This window comes from Lissotriton helveticus, chromosome 9, assembly GCF_964261635.1.
Source record: "Lissotriton helveticus chromosome 9, aLisHel1.1, whole genome shotgun sequence".
Taxonomy (NCBI): Eukaryota; Metazoa; Chordata; class Amphibia; order Caudata; family Salamandridae; genus Lissotriton; species Lissotriton helveticus.
In genome coordinates, this window is record NC_136070.1 from 960,599,159 (window position 1) to 960,616,246 (window position 17,088).

General features: G+C 45.7%; 1 protein-coding gene across 4 annotated transcripts in view; it reads left to right on the forward strand.

Moving 5' to 3' along the window:
• MON1A (MON1 vesicular trafficking associated A) overlaps positions 1-17,088 on the forward strand; it is a 214,200-nt gene that overhangs the window by 123,356 nt on the left and 73,756 nt on the right. For all 4 annotated transcript variants that reach the window (XM_078661249.1, XM_078661250.1, XM_078661251.1 and 1 more), the window contains exon 3: positions 1,094-1,564. In XM_078661249.1, coding sequence (XP_078517375.1) covers positions 1,094-1,564 — 471 coding nt within the window. The remainder of the gene's footprint in view (positions 1-1,093; positions 1,565-17,088) is intronic.

Genomic DNA, 17,088 nt, shown 5'->3' on the forward strand with positions numbered 1-17,088 from the left:
AGTATAATGATCAGATCCTTGGTGAATTTTCCTCATGCCATCATCCTTGAAGGCCTAAGAGGCTTGGATGTCTCATCCAATCACAACACGGATATTTAGATCCTCCTACAGGTCTTCAGAAACTCCATCTAGCTGAAGGCAGACACCCATTCCCCACTAAATAAGTACTTCATGAAAGCCAAGCCTCTGTACCCTGGAACAGCCAGAATCTAATTGACTGGAAACATGCCATCAGAGGCAAGGAAAAGAAATCAAGATGTGCACATCTGCAAGAGGACCTCACCTCCTTGGCATAACTCCACCTCTCCCACACTGTTCATCTTAGAAGCTAATGCTAGGTGCTGGAAAACGCATCATCAGTGAGGCCTCCCAAACAGAGCATCACATAACGCAAAGACAACCCATTATGCCTAACAGCAACCTTGGTAAACTGTTTATACTAGAGCAGTGGGTCAAAATGGATTCACTTAACAAAAACGCAAATGTTATGACATGCTGCATTTCAAAAAAAATTAAATGCACTTCATAAAGCAGTAGAACTTAGTATGTAAATACAGTTTTGTGAAGTTTGATTAGTGCTCAGTGTTCAAAGTGATCACATGATGTTAGACGACACAAGCAATTGGGAGCCAACATTGTGTATCTATAAAATAGTGTATAATGTGGTAACAAAGAGCCCAGTCTGGAGGTTTTGGTGTGGATGACGTTTTAACCTTGACTGAACTGGGCACCATCACTTCCTCTGTTTTGTCTCTTACTTTTTTTGTCTCTGGCTTTGCAGTTCCACTGCTCTCTATCTTCACATCTATTAATTGATATTGCCTGGCCCCAAATCTTTCGACTACTTCCTGTTGTATCCTCTTCATTGGTGACTTTTTCAATTCTCTTTCTGTTGTGTCTCTTAAGTCTTTTACATATTAAATCACAGGACTCCTCCAATCTCCTTGTGTTTTCGCTCAGATTATTTGTTCACCTTTTTGTTTGTTCCCTTTCTCACTCCCTTCACACATCTAACTTTTCACTTTCTTCACTTTCTGTTTTGTGTATTTGATCAGTTAATTGAAGCATTTCCTCTATGTTGCTTGCATTGTAGGTGCTGGACAGGATGGGACCATGTTCGCTCACACAAAATCCTATGAAGACCTAACCGCAGATGATGAAGGCTCAGCAGTGGAGAACCTGTCTCAGGAAGGGGAACAGAAGAGAGCAAACTTTACCAACATGCGACAGATCAGCAAGGACTTCAGTGAGCTGAGCACCCAACTTACTGGCGTACCTGTGGATATGGAGGAGGAGATGCGGGAATGCTCTGAAAATCAGCTGGAGCTTCCTTCACAAAACGCCCGTCGACACTCGGCCCTCTCAATGGAAAAGGAAGAGGAGGATATGACCATGGAGGCCTGGCGCCTGCACCAGAAGCATGTCTTTGTACTGAGTGAGGCAGGCAAACCGGTCTATTCCCGCTATGGCTCTGAGGAGTCACTCTCCAGCACCATTGGTGTAATGATGGCTTTGGTGTCCTTCTTGGAATCAGAAAAGAATGCAATCAGGTCCATTCATGCAGGTAAAATTAATTTGCTTGATAGCACATTAGCTGGTTGTGTAACAAAGAGGTCATGTAGGTAAGAGTTGATTGCTTAATTAGAGGCCCAGAGCGCTGAACAATAGAACCTTAGCTGACACTAAGTGTAAACATAGAACGACAACTATTTGAATGCAAGTGGGATGTGGACACAGAAACTCATGGGAAACTTAGTGATGAAGATGAAACAATAGGATACCCATTTTTTTTTTAAACGTAGTTTATTGTTTTTTTTACAAGGCAAACATTGAGCATTATAATACCTCTCCTATCTCAGTCCCCAGGTGTCATACCATGAGATACATCAACTCTTACAATCTATGTACCATTTTAATCTAAGTTCCAAAAACAGTCCCTCTGTTAACTCCCCTCAGTCCCCCCTCCCCCTTCCCCACCTCCCCAATCCTCATCACTGGCGCGCGCGATCGTAATGTGCTCACACAGTGTTAGCGTACAGGGGTGATTGTGTGTCATTGTGCTTGATGCACCTGTCGTGTTCCAGGGTCGTTTTCCAGGTGTTCGCCTACTCTGCGCTATCATCCGGTGTCCCATAGTCCCGCAACGCCTGCACTAGTGCCTCCCAGGCCGCCGCTGTTTCTAGCCCTCTCTCATTGTTTTGCCTGCGCGCCTGCTGGTATCGTAGTGTGCTCTCACTGCTGGCCCACTTCAGGAGCTCACTCGACCACCTGTTGCTGTTGGGGCCCGCCGCTGCCTTCCAGTGCCTCGTGATCTCTCTTTTCGCCAATATGAGCCCCATGTCTACAAACTTACTCGTGATTTTTTTTTGAGCTGTGTGGGGGAACCAGTGTAATACACTAATGGCCATATCGAACTCCAGTTGTCGGTCTGTCACCGCATTCAGGGTATCCCCCACCTCCTTCCAGTATGGGCCTAACACTGGGCAAATCCAAAGCATATGCGCCAGGTCCGCCCCCGCTCTCGTGCATCTAGGGCACGCTGTGTCCACTACCTTGAAGTACTTCCCAATTTTCTGTGGTGTGAGGTATGCTCTGTGTAGGATATAGAAGTGTACGAGCTGAAACCGAGCGTTTCGCGTACTTTTCCAGGCCCTTCGCACTACCAGCGCCCATGCCCCTTCCGGTATGTCTTTCCCCGGGTCCAGTTCCCATTTTGCTTTTAGTGTGTCCAAAGGTGGTAGCTTTTCGTTCAGCATCCTAGAGTACAGGCATGTGGCCGCTTTGAAAGTTCCCGCCGCCATCATGACGTATTGGCAGGCCATCGATGTTTCTGGTCCCGCAAAGCCAGTCCGCCAATACGCTTGTATCGCTCTGGTCAACGCCGCGTGCAGCAGGAATCCCCCCCCCTCGGTAAATAATATCTTTCCTGTAGGGCCTGATAGGGCAACAAAGTCCCATCGTCATAAAGGTGCCCCAGCATTTGGATTCCCGCCTCTTCCCAGCGCTGCAGTTGCGACCAGTCACCTCCATGCGGCAATGCCGTCACCATCCCCAGGGGGATCCCAGGTGCATATGGGTGCATTATATTCGCCCTCCGCTAAAAACCGTTCCAGCAGAGCCTTAGTGTTTTCTCTTCTAAGGTCAATGCTCTAAGATCCAGTTTCTGCTGCAGTGCTATGAACGAGAGGACGTGGCGAGGGATGCCTCCCGTTCTCTCCAGATCCGGCCCCCTGAATTCTCTCGCTATTTCTTGCGTAAGCACCTGCAGCTGGGCCGCCAAGTAGTACAGCTCGAAGTCTGGGACCGCTAAACCCCCCTCAACATTCGGCCTCATAAGCGTCATCAATACCACTCTACGACGTCCCGTGCCCCAGAGTAAGGCCACCACCATTGATTTCAGTAATTTGAACATAGCGCCGGGTATCCACACTGGTAGTGTCCTAAAGTAATAAAGAAACCTAGGGAGCGCTATCATTTTGAGCAATGCTGTGCGGCCCGTCATTGATAGTGGGAGGATAGCCCAGAAGGCCATGCTGCCCTTCAGTGCCCGTATCCCTCAACAATATTGCCTTCAAACAGGTTCTCCGTCCCGTGGTAAATGTGCACTCCCAGGTACTTCAGGCAGCTGGGCTCCCACCGCACCGCTCGCAGCTGGGTAGGCTGCGGCTCTCCTTGTCGCGTGGGAATAAGCACGTTTTGGACCAGTTCACTCTCAGTCCAGAGACCTCCCCAAAAACCGAAAGCACTCCCTCGGCCCCTGTCAATGCTCTGTCGACATTTTCCAGAAAAGAGCAACAGGTCGTTTGCATACAGTGATATATAATTTTGACCATCCCTGCCTTTCGCCCCCCATAGTGGGCACTCTTTCTCATCGCCACCGCCAAAGGTTCCACTGTCAGGGCAAAAAGTAGCGGGGATAGCGAGCATCCCTGTCTTGTACCCCGCTCTACAGGGTACTGTGAGGAGACCAGCGTACCTATCCTCACCCGGGCCACCGCCGACGTGTACAATGCATTAGTCCATTGTAGGTAACCGTCCCCTAACCCGAAGCGTCCTAATACAGACTATCGAAGGCTTTTTCGATGTCTACCAAGAGTATTACTGGCTGTTGTGCCCCCAAGTCGTCATCTCCTAGCAGTCGCACCAGTCGCCGGATGTTTGTAGTTGTGTTTCGCGTTGGTATGAAGCCAGCTTGGTCTTCATGGACTAGTGCTGTCATGTGGTGTAACAATCGGGTCACCATGATGCTACTCAGAATTTTGTAGTCTGCTGTCAGCATCGACAGTGGCCTGTAAGAGGCTGCATCCCTGCTCTCTCTTCCCGGCTTCAGCAGCGGTATTATCAATGCTTCCCGCATTGATTGCGGCAACTGTCCTGATTCCCTCGCTTCTCTGTAGACCTCTTTGAGTCTCGGCGCCAATAGATCCACGTATTTCACATAGAATTCTATGGGCAGCCCATCTAGCCCTGGGGTCTTGTTTTGGGCCATACGTTTTATTGCTCCTCTTATTTCTCCTAGCTCTATGTCCTTTCCCAAGGCTTTCGCCTGCTCCTGGTCCAGGCCGGTAGTTGTAAGTCACTGAGAAAAGTGTCTGCGTTCGGGCCTTCGGTCGTCAGCCTGCTCTTATACAGAGCTTCATAGTAGTTCGTAAAGCACTGCAGAATCTCATTTTGGGTGTGGACTACCCCCCTTTCCACCGTGTCCAGGGCCACTATAGGGGAGCTTCTCTTCAGGGGATTTGCCAGCCAGGCCAACAGAGGTCCAGCTCTGTCACCCTCAGTGTGGCTCTCACCGTCAGGGCCGGACTGGGAACCCAAAGCAGCCCTGGCAATGTTGACGGACCAGCCCCCCTGCTGCTTTTGTTACTGGGGGCCGATATAGAAGCACTGCCGCAAAACCGGCCCCCAGTATCAAAAATGCCCCTCACCCTTCCAGCCTTTTAGGGAAATGCCCGATGCCCACTATGGCCAGTCCGGCCCTGCTGTGCACTAATTTTCAAAGCCCTCCCACTGGGTAGTTTCATCTCTGGTGGCTTAACACGAGGTTCACGAGCATCAAGAGCACTTTTCCTTAAAACAACATGAACAGCAAAAACAATCAACATTTTCCTAAGTCCCACCCAATCCCCCACCTCCGGGCAGAGTATGCAGAACTCCTTTCAGCTCAACTATTGGTTAGAAGGGTACTGGTCACCGGTCCAACTCCCTCCCTCCTCCCCTCCTGCTCCTCAGCTAAAGTGGTAACTAGGTGTAGTACAGGCTGAGGATCTATGTCTCAACCGATCCGCAAGACCGACATGGGGTTCTCTGCAGACCGCAAGTGGACTGGCTCTCCGCCATCTCCAGCCACAGAGCAGTACATTGCCTCATCCATCATACATTCAATATCAATTTTCATCAAGGTTGGCACCCCTAGCTGCCTTGCCAACCCTCATGGAGCATCAAATAGAATTTCATGCAGCAAGAAATTTGAAACACAGTCATGCAAACAGTGTTTTAACATTACAGTTTGTGACCAGCTCACCATCTTTCTCCAGTCCTCCCCGGGACATCTTGACCATCCGGGCATTGGCATCACACCACAGGCATATACATGCAGGAGAGTCCTCTACCATGACTTCCCCCAGCCATGGTGCAAATTTCCAAGTCAAAGCTCTTCATTGCCCTGCCTGGTGCCATCCCAAACCTGCAGAGCCTACCCAGCATCTGTGCTATTACTCAGTGTGTCAGGGACCAGTCTGATCTGTGAAAAAGCACTGTGTTCTAGTAAACCCGGAATCTCCGACCTCAGGGTGCAATCCAAGTACACCAGAATGTGATCACCAGTAGGGGTTCTGACCTAACTAAATTCCCCAGCTGCATCTTCCTGTTATGGCCGAAGCGCCACACGGGCTCGCACGAGTCTGATGTCAACTAGGAGCACCAGTAGAGCTTTTCTGTCCCAGGGTGTCTAGCCAGTGACAGTCCAGAACCTCATGCTGGGACTCATAGAAACGAACACAGCCATCATATTCTACACACAATTTGACTGGGAATAACAGGCTGTGTTTGATGTTGCAGCCTCTCAGTTTCCTTTTTACAGGTAAAATGTTATTGCGCAAGTTCTGGACTCTGTAATCAGGGTAGATAAATATTTGCTTATCTTCATAACTAGAGGGGGGCTGCATGTGACACATGCTGGCAAATAGCAATGCGGTAATTAAAAAGACAAGCTATCATGGCGGGGAGCGGGGGCCCTCCCGAGCACTGCACCTCTGCCAGTGCTCTATGTGCCCTCTCAATAAAAGAAATTGGATAGTTCCTGGGTCTGAGGGTTTTTGTGACTCAGTTCTCCAGGAAGAGTTCCACCGAGGGGCCCTCTGCATACTCCGGGAAGCAAACCAAGCATTTATTGCGCCACAACTGGCCTTCAGCATCCTCCAGGCATTCTACCACATGCGTGGCACTGCATTTTAATTCCTCCTCCATGGCTCTCAATGACTTACCTTCCTGTTTTAGAGTGTCCATAATCCACATCATCTTCGATCGCCGTGTTACAATCTGCAACTTTCCATAGATCCTTTCACAGATGTTTAATCTCAATGGCCATATAGTCCATTTTCCCTTCCAACGTGACAGCCCTGAATTGCCACTAGGAGTTCCACAATGGTAGGCCCCTGATCAGGTGTTCCTGTAGGCTGTTCGCAGTCTTGGTTTACGTGAAGTGCCTCCGGCCTCGTCACTGTGTATTGCTCAATTTTATTGGCTTGAGCCAGTTTCTCCCCTTTCTCTTTCCTACTTTTAAGCATCTGCCAAGTCCAGCGTACCCCTCCTGTGGTATCAGCTCCAGGTGCCGGGTCCCAGGATGGTCTCTGCTCAGGATGTGTGGGAGAATTTGCCTGCTGCGTATGATCCAGACAACCTCCACAAATCACAGACAGTCAGTCCCCCAGGCTCCATTCGCGGTTCTAGGGCCCCACCTGGTCACAGACAGTCAGACCAGGACGCAAGCTTGTAGTTGTGTTTCGCGTTGGTATGAAGCCAGCTTGGTCTTCATGGACTAGTGCTGTCATGTGGTGTAACAATCGGGTCACCATGATGCTACTCAGAATTTTGTAGTCTGCTGTCAGCATCGACAGTGGCCTGTAAGAGGCTGCATCCCTGCTCTCTCTTCCCGGCTTCAGCAGCGGTATTATCAATGCTTCCCGCATTGATTGCGGCAACTGTCCTGATTCCCTCGCTTCTCTGTAGACCTCTTTGAGTCTCGGCGCCAATAGATCCACGTATTTCACATAGAATTCTATGGGCAGCCCATCTAGCCCTGGGGTCTTGTTTTGGGCCATACGTTTTATTGCCTTGCCATCCAACTTCACTTCACCCCTCAATACCACCTGCAGGGCCCTGTTCCGGAAGTATCCATGGCCCCACTCATCGGGCCAGCCCACCGCTGCTCAGCTGTCAGTAATAGCCCCTGGGCAATGGGCCCTCGCATCATGTGGGAATGCTCGTTCTCCTGCCCCCTCTTCAGCCTCTCTCTGCCTGCACAATTTCATCCCAGGGGCACCCGCAGTCCCGCCGTGCCCTTCCACCATTCCAGCGCTGCTGTCCATGCAGCAGTATCAGGGCTGCTGGTCAGCCAGTCCTCTACAAGAATTGCCAGGTTCAATTTACAGCCGGCCGAGCCTCATACATTGAACAAGCAGAAAATGGCTTTGTTCGACATCTTTTTAAAAAGTCCATATACATTGGTTATCTGGCAAGCTCTCACTGGACCACATTTAGTCTCAGCACCTGGGGATGTATCTATCAGCGAATTGCGGCCCTAATCTGTCCCGGCATACGTGGGGAAGAAGTGTGGTGCCATGTGGCCACATTGTGTTCCTGTATATGTGGGAACTATACTGCGGCGGGGCCAAGATCTTTCTCGCCATCCGCAGGGACAGTGGTGTGTTGTGGCCCTAATCTGTCCCAGCATTTAAGAGACAGTAATGCTTTATAGCCAGAATGTGACCCACCATCTACTGGACCAGTATCCTCAGCCAAAGTGAAATTCTTTGTGATTCGGGATGTTGCTTGGAGTGCACCCAGAGAGGCCTTTCTTTACTCCCTCCTTCCACTGACCCTGGCTTCTGACACCCGTCATCCTACACCATCACAGAATACTTACTGATCTGCCCGTTCCTGCCTTTCGGCGCTGTTTTCATTATTTAAAACCAAAGGTTGCAAATAACAACTTCGAGCAGACTCGGTCGGAGTAGTAGTATTGCTTGGAAGTGGACAGTGACTTCTCTCTGAAGTGACTCATGTGTCACGTTACTCACGGTCTGACGGTCGGACTGAAAATCAGCCCCCCAGCCACAAAACCGGCCCCTTATTGGAAAACCGGCCCCCACCCCATACAGCCTACCGGGGGATTGCCCGGTGCCCGAAACTACCAGTCCGGCCCTGCTCACCGTGTACGCTCTATAATCAAATCTACGTAAGCGCTCCACTTCTACTGCTACTGCTTCCTTCGCTGCGCAGACTTGTTCCTGAAGCTCCGGGTGGCCGGGTCGCGCCAGCTCTGCCTCCCTCAACGCCTTATCAGCGGTTTCTAAGTCGGTTAAGAGTACCTTCCGCACTCCTGCATGCTTCCCTATGCAGAGCCCTCTGACAACCACCTTAAAGGCGCCCCATTCCACCACCCTCGTTGCAGTCGTTCCAGTGTTCTCCGCAAAATAATGCGTAATCCCTTCCTCTATTGTGGCAGAGAAAATCGGGTCCTTCAGTGTCTCAGGTCGCAACCTCCAGGTAGGAACGTAGAGACCCCAGGCATCCACTGCATGGCGACTAATAAGGGGTTGTGGTCCGATAGCGTTCTGGTCAGGTATTCGGATCACACAATAGTTGGCGCTACCTCTGCAGAGCACAGCACCGCATCCAGCCGGACGTGAAGATCGTGCATGCCCGAAAAATAAGAGTAGTCACGGTCCTGCGGGTGGTGTACTCTCCAGATATCAATCAGTCCCCACCGCGTCTGCCAGTCTAATCTCCCTTTGATTAAACTGTGTATTGGGGAGTCGGCCAGTGGTGGGTGCGATCTGTCCAGGAAGACATCCGTCACAGAGTTAAAATCCCCGCCCATCACTAACGGACCTGCAAGATAGTGCACCAGAGATCCCGACAGTCCCGCCAAGAAATTTAGCTGGTTGATATTGGGCGCGTACACACTACAGAAGGCCACTTCTCTACCTCTTAATTTCCCTTCAATGGCCACAAACCTGCCGTCTGGGTCGATTGTCTGCTTAGTCAGCTGAAACTCCCGCCCTAATCCAAATCAGCGCGCCCCTGGCGAGGAAACAATAGGACACCCTTCACAAGACATTTGCACAAGGGAAAGACACATGGGACAACACATCTTCCTCTTTTGCATAGAAAGCTAATTCTTCTGTATACAAAAAAGGACTGTAAAATATTTAAGTTAACACACAAATGTCAAGCTCTTTTGACAATTCTGCTACTTCTTACCTCCTTATCCGCATGCATTTTCAATGGATTCAGATGTAATGCAGAGGAAGAACAACTTGATTCTCAAGAAGAACAAGGTGCATGCTTTCCAATTCCACAGTCTTCCCAGACATCCTCAAAGGCGTTCCAAACATCCAAAGATTTTTTTCCCAGAATAGGGTCAAACTGTTCAAACTCTCACCATCTAACTTGACAAAAAGTGTGACCTGGTTAATACATTACTTAGACTAAAACACCTGTAGAAGCCCTTTCCCACCAAATAGGCTTATTGACCTTAATCCAATCTCTAGAATTAACCTTGGACTCCCTAGTACCACGTTTTGTATCCTACCAATATTTAGTTTTATATTGCATGGACTTATCATTTTTGTCATTCTCTCATGCACGTTGCTCAGAACTTTCCATGCATGATTTTTAGATAGCTAACTGAGGTTTAGATCAGAGAAGTGTGGCTCAATGGTTAGAGCGGCAGACCCTGATGCAGCGGTCTAGCCTGGGACCAGGGTTCAATTCCCGCCTCGGCGGGTCTTGGGCTAAATTTCCTCGGGCCTGATAATTCTCGCCTCGGTGCCTATTCTAATCATGGGTCCCACTCTGCTACTCTGGGCAATAGCTTGCTTAATCTCCACAACGGCCCCAACAGCGCTTGCATGCCTGGCTTCACCTTGGGGGTGCCCAGGAGTGGGCATTTCACAGGGAAAAGCCAGAAAGGGATCCACAGCGGTATGCGTTACAGCGCCAGGACACCCCAGTTGGGGTATTAGTGCGCTTTACAAGTACAAATACATAACAAGGAATACAGCTCCTCAGCAGCACAAAAGGGAGAAATCCTGTGGAACATTGTGGGTTTAGATAGTAACTTCAAATTTTGTCCTGAAACACATTTTTTAACATCCTTGCCACAGCAGACTGTACACTCTCACTTAAAATACAGTTCACGCTGTCTTTCAGACCATTTGAAGGTGGTGTGTAAAGTGGTATACATGTATGCACATTAGCAAGCCTAGCGAAAAGCATTTTCGTTTTGGATGAGGTAAATTGTACTCCATTCTCAGAGAATACAGATGATGGGGGGCTTCACTATAAAACCACTCTTTAAAAAAACGCAAACCCATTTCTGTAAAACAACTTCTGTAGTGCTACTTGGAGTAGTAGTCAATTAGCAGAATAATGAGCTTCGCTTCTTCCCTCACACCATCGCAGGGTGGTCCCAAAAAATCGAGTCCTAACAGTTTCCACAGTCTATTGGAACACAGTGCATTATTTATTCAAAGGTTTGCGTCTCAACTTCAGAGACTAATCTGAGCACGAACAATGTGCACACTCCTTGACAAAATAAACAATTGTGTAATCCATGTAAGGTCACCAGAACAAGGATCTGACCAACTTCTTGGTAGATGTTTCTCCTAAATGACTTTTGTGGGGCACCTTGATTGTTTTCACGCCTATCCTCAGGAGGTACAGATGTGTGTCCTCTAAAAATCAGATTACCCTCAACTGCCAGTTCATCCTTGAATGCCCCTCTACAATAAATATCCATATTGGTTTTACTGTCAGTCAGAAATCACCCCTCTTAACCAGCCCTCCTGACTAACCTCCTCCTTCACTGGAGGCCGGTATCTGAAACAGCCACTGCTGTACAATGTTTCTTACTGGCATGCTCGTGGACTGCCAGCAAATTGCCTCGTAATCTGGCAATCAATCAATTCTTAGTTGTCCGTGCCTTAGATGAATACTGTGTTGACATTGCCCTCATACATACATCTGGAACTTTTCATTAAATGGAGCAAATGCTGGACCTTTAACAGTCCTATCTCACAACTTTAAAAAATCTTGCATCATTTCCTGTAACCATTCAAATTTAATACTTTTTCTTAATGAAAACAAACATTGATAAAGTAACTGTATAAAAACCATAAACAAGTTGGGCGTAATACTCAAATAAACACAGAAAGTCAGATCTTTGTTCCCTGATAGTGGTCATTGGTACTTCTCATATGACTCTTAGAAGGGACTGTTCAAATTGTATCCCACCCTTAAAAGTTGTTTGCCCTAGATACAGTGCTTAGTTGCGTAAAACACGTAAATGTTGTTATTTGCAGGGTCATACTTCTGTCTTTATGAATTCCCAATACGTTTGCTATTATAATTCTTTAAGTACAGTGCAGAATTTAAAATGACATCCTGGAAAGCAGAAATCTCGTCTGTGTTCCTGAACATGTTACCCATAAACCTCTGCAACATGAAAACAGCCAACCAATATGCATGCTCAGGTAACAATCTGCACCATCTGAGGTAATAAACATAGTTAAATGCTCAAAACTGTGAGTTAAATCAGGGGATATGCAGCACGAAGGTTGAGCATAGTAAAATACTTACTTTTTCCCATTGCAGCACATCATTTTGGATGCTTGAGATTTTTTGGTGGCATTCTACCAGAATTTGTTTATCTAAAGGTCTGCGGAGGCACACAGTCTCAAATTTACATATTTCTTTCTCATAAGGGTAAGACCTTTTGAGATTATTCTTCCGGACCAATCAAACCTTTTCTGCTTATATATTTTAGCATTCAAGAGAGTTCCTTAAGAGAACATTGCTTAACTTGTGTTTCACTGAAACAGCATTATTTTTATCTTGACCTCTTGGGCAAAACATTGGACTTTTGTCCTTACTATACTGATATAGAACTTGAGATAAATCATCACTCTCCTCTGAAGTACTATAAATAGGCACTGCAATATTTTTATTTTATTTGATAGCTTTTGATGAAGTGTGATTAACACCATTACATAATGAGTGTATCACTAGTTGGAGATGGTAAAAAGACAGCAGAAATTGCCCAGAACGGATTATAAATTTGGCTGCACAAAATAGGTTTACTAGAAAGTTCATCTTCCAGAAAAAAAGCAGCTGACTAGAAGTTTGCTGTAAGTAATATTTGTCAGTCTGTTGGTACTTAAACAGTACATGGAAGATAAGGAAATCCATTAACAAGTTACTGAAACAAAATTTGCAACACACTTGCCCCAAGCTTTCTATTGATAGCATAGAGAGGAAAGTCAAGGTGATTGTACTCACCACCTTCTGGTCTTAGATCAGCAGCAAGCTGACGGTGTTGCTTAGCAGTTGAGGATTATGTTGGCTGTATAGAGCATGGTAGCACAGAGCCAGTTGATTGCACAACACATCGCTAGGCACCTTAGATGCAGAAGTCAGTAGATGGTATTGTAAGGGTTGATGCTCTGCGGTCTCAGATAACATCAGTTGGACAAATGATGAGACACTAGATTCAGCAATGGGTGCTCGACCATCTGGGATGTGGTTGCTGAAGTTTGTGGTCACTGGAGCTCTCGAAAAGTTCTTGTTGCCAAAATGTGAAAGAAACAAGTCGTGCTGATTAAAGTTAATCTTTTCAGAGTCCCAAAGCACATTAGCAGAAGTCCTCCTCCTCCAATTTACAAATAGGTCTAGAACATAAGCCGGCACTGAATCCACAACCAAGAGCAGTGATTGCAGGCCCTGGTGACGCTCGACCACCAAGATGCCTTCATAGAAACGTAAGGAACCTTTAGAGAGGAAGATGAGACACTAGGACACACAGGAAAGACAAACACTACAACACATGTTTTATAGCACCCTTTGGTGGTGCATTCGATGTAAAGGGGTTATAAAGTGCTTAGGGTTCACAGTGTCTTAAGCAGAACATTGGTTTATTTATTTCTAGTGGTCTTAAGGTTCTTGAGATTGTACTTAACCTTCTCACATTCAAGGTGACCAAAGATGTTGTTGTGGCTGAGTCCATTGAGGCTACAACTTGAAATGGAATTACCTCTGACAAATTTCTTCAACTATTGGATTCTCATGTGGCAATTCAAAGTTCGGGGGAAGCTGTAGAGTTGTGTCCTTGTTAATGACTATGGCGCAGGTGACCAAATTTCTGATCCAGCATCTCCACTTTATCGTATTGTTTGATGAACCCCAGAAAGTCTCTACTTGCTCAATAGTTTCGTTATTTGCCCATGGTGAGAACACTTACAGTTGGCTGTATACCGTTTAGTAGGATCTGTACAAAAACCAGAGACTTAGATTTGCATTTATCTGGTCAAGAAGGGTAACATGTCTCCCACAGTGACTCCACTTGCCATGGGTTAAATTAAATAAAGTTACTCCATTGGTGACATTTGTTACTTGGTGATTTTTCCCTGAATGTAATTCCTTAGACAGCAGTCTGGATAGAAAGAGACAGCTGACAAAGTTTAGTGATGAACACAATGTAGTAGATTTAAGGGTTTTGTCCTTTTAGTATTCAAAGTGAAACTAGGAGGTCTGCAGCAGAATGCTTACACTTTCCTAGAAGATTAGTCCTGATTTTTGCTAAAGGGGAGCCAGAGCCAACCATTCTAGTGAGTCCTGCCTGCTATAAGCCCCATCCAAATGTCCTTAAGGATGCATTTAATTGTGTTTGTGTTAAGCATCTTTCTGCTTTACCCAAAACGGAGTTCCCTGCCTATAACTAATGGCTGTAAAATGATGTCTCTCTAATGAGTTTTAGCATCACTTGTATTGCAAGGGGGTCTTTCCAAGATTGAGTGTTTACCGTGTGCCTTCGGTGCTTCCAATTTGTATTAACCCTGTCTTTTTGTTTCAGTTGTTCTACAGAGAGACTCAGTGAGAACCCTCTGTCAGGTTCAGCTTAATCTCCCAGTGAAAGTTTTTAAGAAGTAGGTTTAGGTCTTGGTCCACTCTTGCAAAATTATCTAAGCAGAACCAACTACAGTTAAACCTTTGAACAGCCTTGGTGAAAGGAGCTTCCCGCATTGCATCCAAAATTATGAAAGACTTAGTTATGTTACTCATTTTGGTTGCTTTGTTTTTTGACACATTTGCTCAAGGAGTGTTGCATTGGAAGCTGAAAGAGGGTCATCAATGGTTTTTAGAGGCCCGTGGCTGGCTGTTTTAAGGCCTTTTGGGCTGATGGGCCTGTAATTAACCATTCTTTTCACTGCTATGGTGGAGTGCCACACATCTCGCACCACTCCAGTGGCTCACACCCTCTTTGTAATATAAGTAACATGCCACCAAGGGATCTTTTATAACGTATGGTTGATTGATTTAGTAGTATTTGAATGCTAAGCATGATCCAGACTTCTAAAGACTGCATCATGGCTGATTTAAGAAAAATATTTATTGCACAATAATGTCACACAAAGAGGTAATGAATTATGTAGCAGCGGGATCTGCAATGAAAGGGATTAGTCTATGCACTTAGATAAAATGTCATGGGCCAGCATGCCTTTTGCCAAGTTAAAAAGGCCCTGCACTGGATTATCATGGTAACTTTCACAATTGTAGCCGAAAATTGAAGATAAATGCAGGAAAATCTAGCTTGTTTAAACTGGATTTGAAACATTGACAAAAGGCAGCAAAAAGATAGGCACCAATTGATTAATGAATATTTAATCTGTCACTGGTCAACCCAAACGTCTTGGACAAGAGTGTGATCATTTGCGTTTAGCAGAAGCTCAGGATACTTGTCTTTTTGTACAGTCTTGTGTCTGTAGCTGGGAATGTTCCAAGAGGTTAATCAATGTTGATAGCCATTACGTATTTGGGCCAGTATTTACTAATGGGTTGTCTTCGTCTAGGCATTCCCCAGCATCCTACCTAAGGTCCCATCCACTGTCAAGCTGTTGATAGGAGTTTATTTACCTGAGCTTTTGCAAGACCTGTTGACTGTGGTGTTCGGAGATCGTAAGGGGCTAGAGAATTCTGGTTTTCTTCGATAGTCATTGTTTTGTGTATAGTACATTTTCTTACTTTTCCTTTATTGGGTTAAGGAACGATTGGACAATTAGTATGGCTACTGAAATGTCTTCCTGTATTCTGAATGCCTTAAACTACATCACACCCTGCGGTTAGTTTTGGGCTGTTCAGCTGCATTACCATTTAGAATCTAGTGCTAAAAGGATGTATTTGGCTATTTCACTTGTTGGCCCCAGATGTCTTTTACCCTTGGACACCAATGTAAACTACTCTAGTTATTACAGTAGGAGCCCTGTAACCTCTGGTTCCCTGGTACATCAAGATTTCCGTTTTCACAGGGTATAAACTAAGTAAGTCAACTTCTGAACACAGTGAATATTCTTCGATGCACATAGGTGTGAGGAGGAGTTTGTGACCTGGTTGACAACCCGAATGGTGTTGATCAGGATCCTGGTGTTTGGGAATCCATAAAGGCATTCACTGTGCTCCTATTCATTGTCAATTTTTTGTATAGAATATAGATTTCTCTCTTTTGTACATGCATATGACTGTTACCATCTGCCCTTTGCCAACCAGTGATATGGCCGTACATGGTTTTTGAAACACTTTTTAGGTTCCACCTGTTCTACTTCACTTCACCAATTGGACTGACCAAGGAATGTGGTGTGTCTTTTTTTATTCTCCTTGATCTTGGGTGTGACCCATGACTTTTTATGCTATTTCACTGATAATGCTCTTCTCTTGTTTGTGACATAGTCTAGATTTTCTTTCTTAAACTCTGCTGTAGTGTTTTGGGAGTATCTGCCACTCTGAATTGTACCGAGTTCCTCCAAAAGACATATCTTTCTTATGGTAGGCCATTATTCCCCTGTGATGTTCTGTTTGGAAAACAGCTTGTAGTTCTCCCATCGTATGTGGGGCAACTAATCTGCTCAATCTACTACTTTCTCAAGAATTTCTGTCTAGTTCTATGTCTCTGGCTTGGTCTTTTTCTGTCTTTTTCTTCACCTGCTTGCAAATAAGGGATCTATCCAGATTCAAAAGCAGCCATATTTTACCATCTGCACAATGACAGACAGCCTTTTGATAAATATTGTTTCTTTATTTTAAGCAACTGTATTTGAATTTTAAAACACTTAATATAACTACATAAAAATGCAGCACACTATTGTATATCTTGCATTTCAATGTATACTTACATCTTCAAAAATGTTTCATTTGGATAATTTAACACTAGTAGTTATGATTGACAGACTGATGGTTCTGATTATATACTCAGTATTTCTTAATGTGAGGATCCTAGTAGCACTTTAATTCTACATTATTTCAGATCAAACTATTTTTATTTGCCTTGTAGTTCGCAATTTACTCAATTTAAGGATGAGCTGTCTTTTTTTCTAATACACCTGTGCTGGCAGCAGAAAAAGCTGTGCTTTGCAATCTCATGCGGTAGCACATCACAGAGAGTGCATATCAGGTCCATATTCTCCATGCTTCTTAGGGCAAAAGGCGGAATTGGGGGGAATTTGAAGTTTAATGTCTTGTTTCAAGGCCCATAAAAACAGATGCATCTCCTTAAACCTGCTATTGCCCTCTCCCAGTTGGGTATATTGGTTATGAGGTCGCCGACTTGGAGGTTGAATCCCATATCCTTGATATTCCATTAAGATAAAAACAGTAGGTGGTCTGGAGACATTTTGTGGTGAATGATCGAGATAGTGGGAAGCTGTCACTACTCTAAAAAATGCAAAGCAAAAGCATGACCTCTTACTGCAAAGTATCCCTACCGGATCATCAACAAAACATCTGGTGAAACTTCACTGCGACAAAATAAGACCA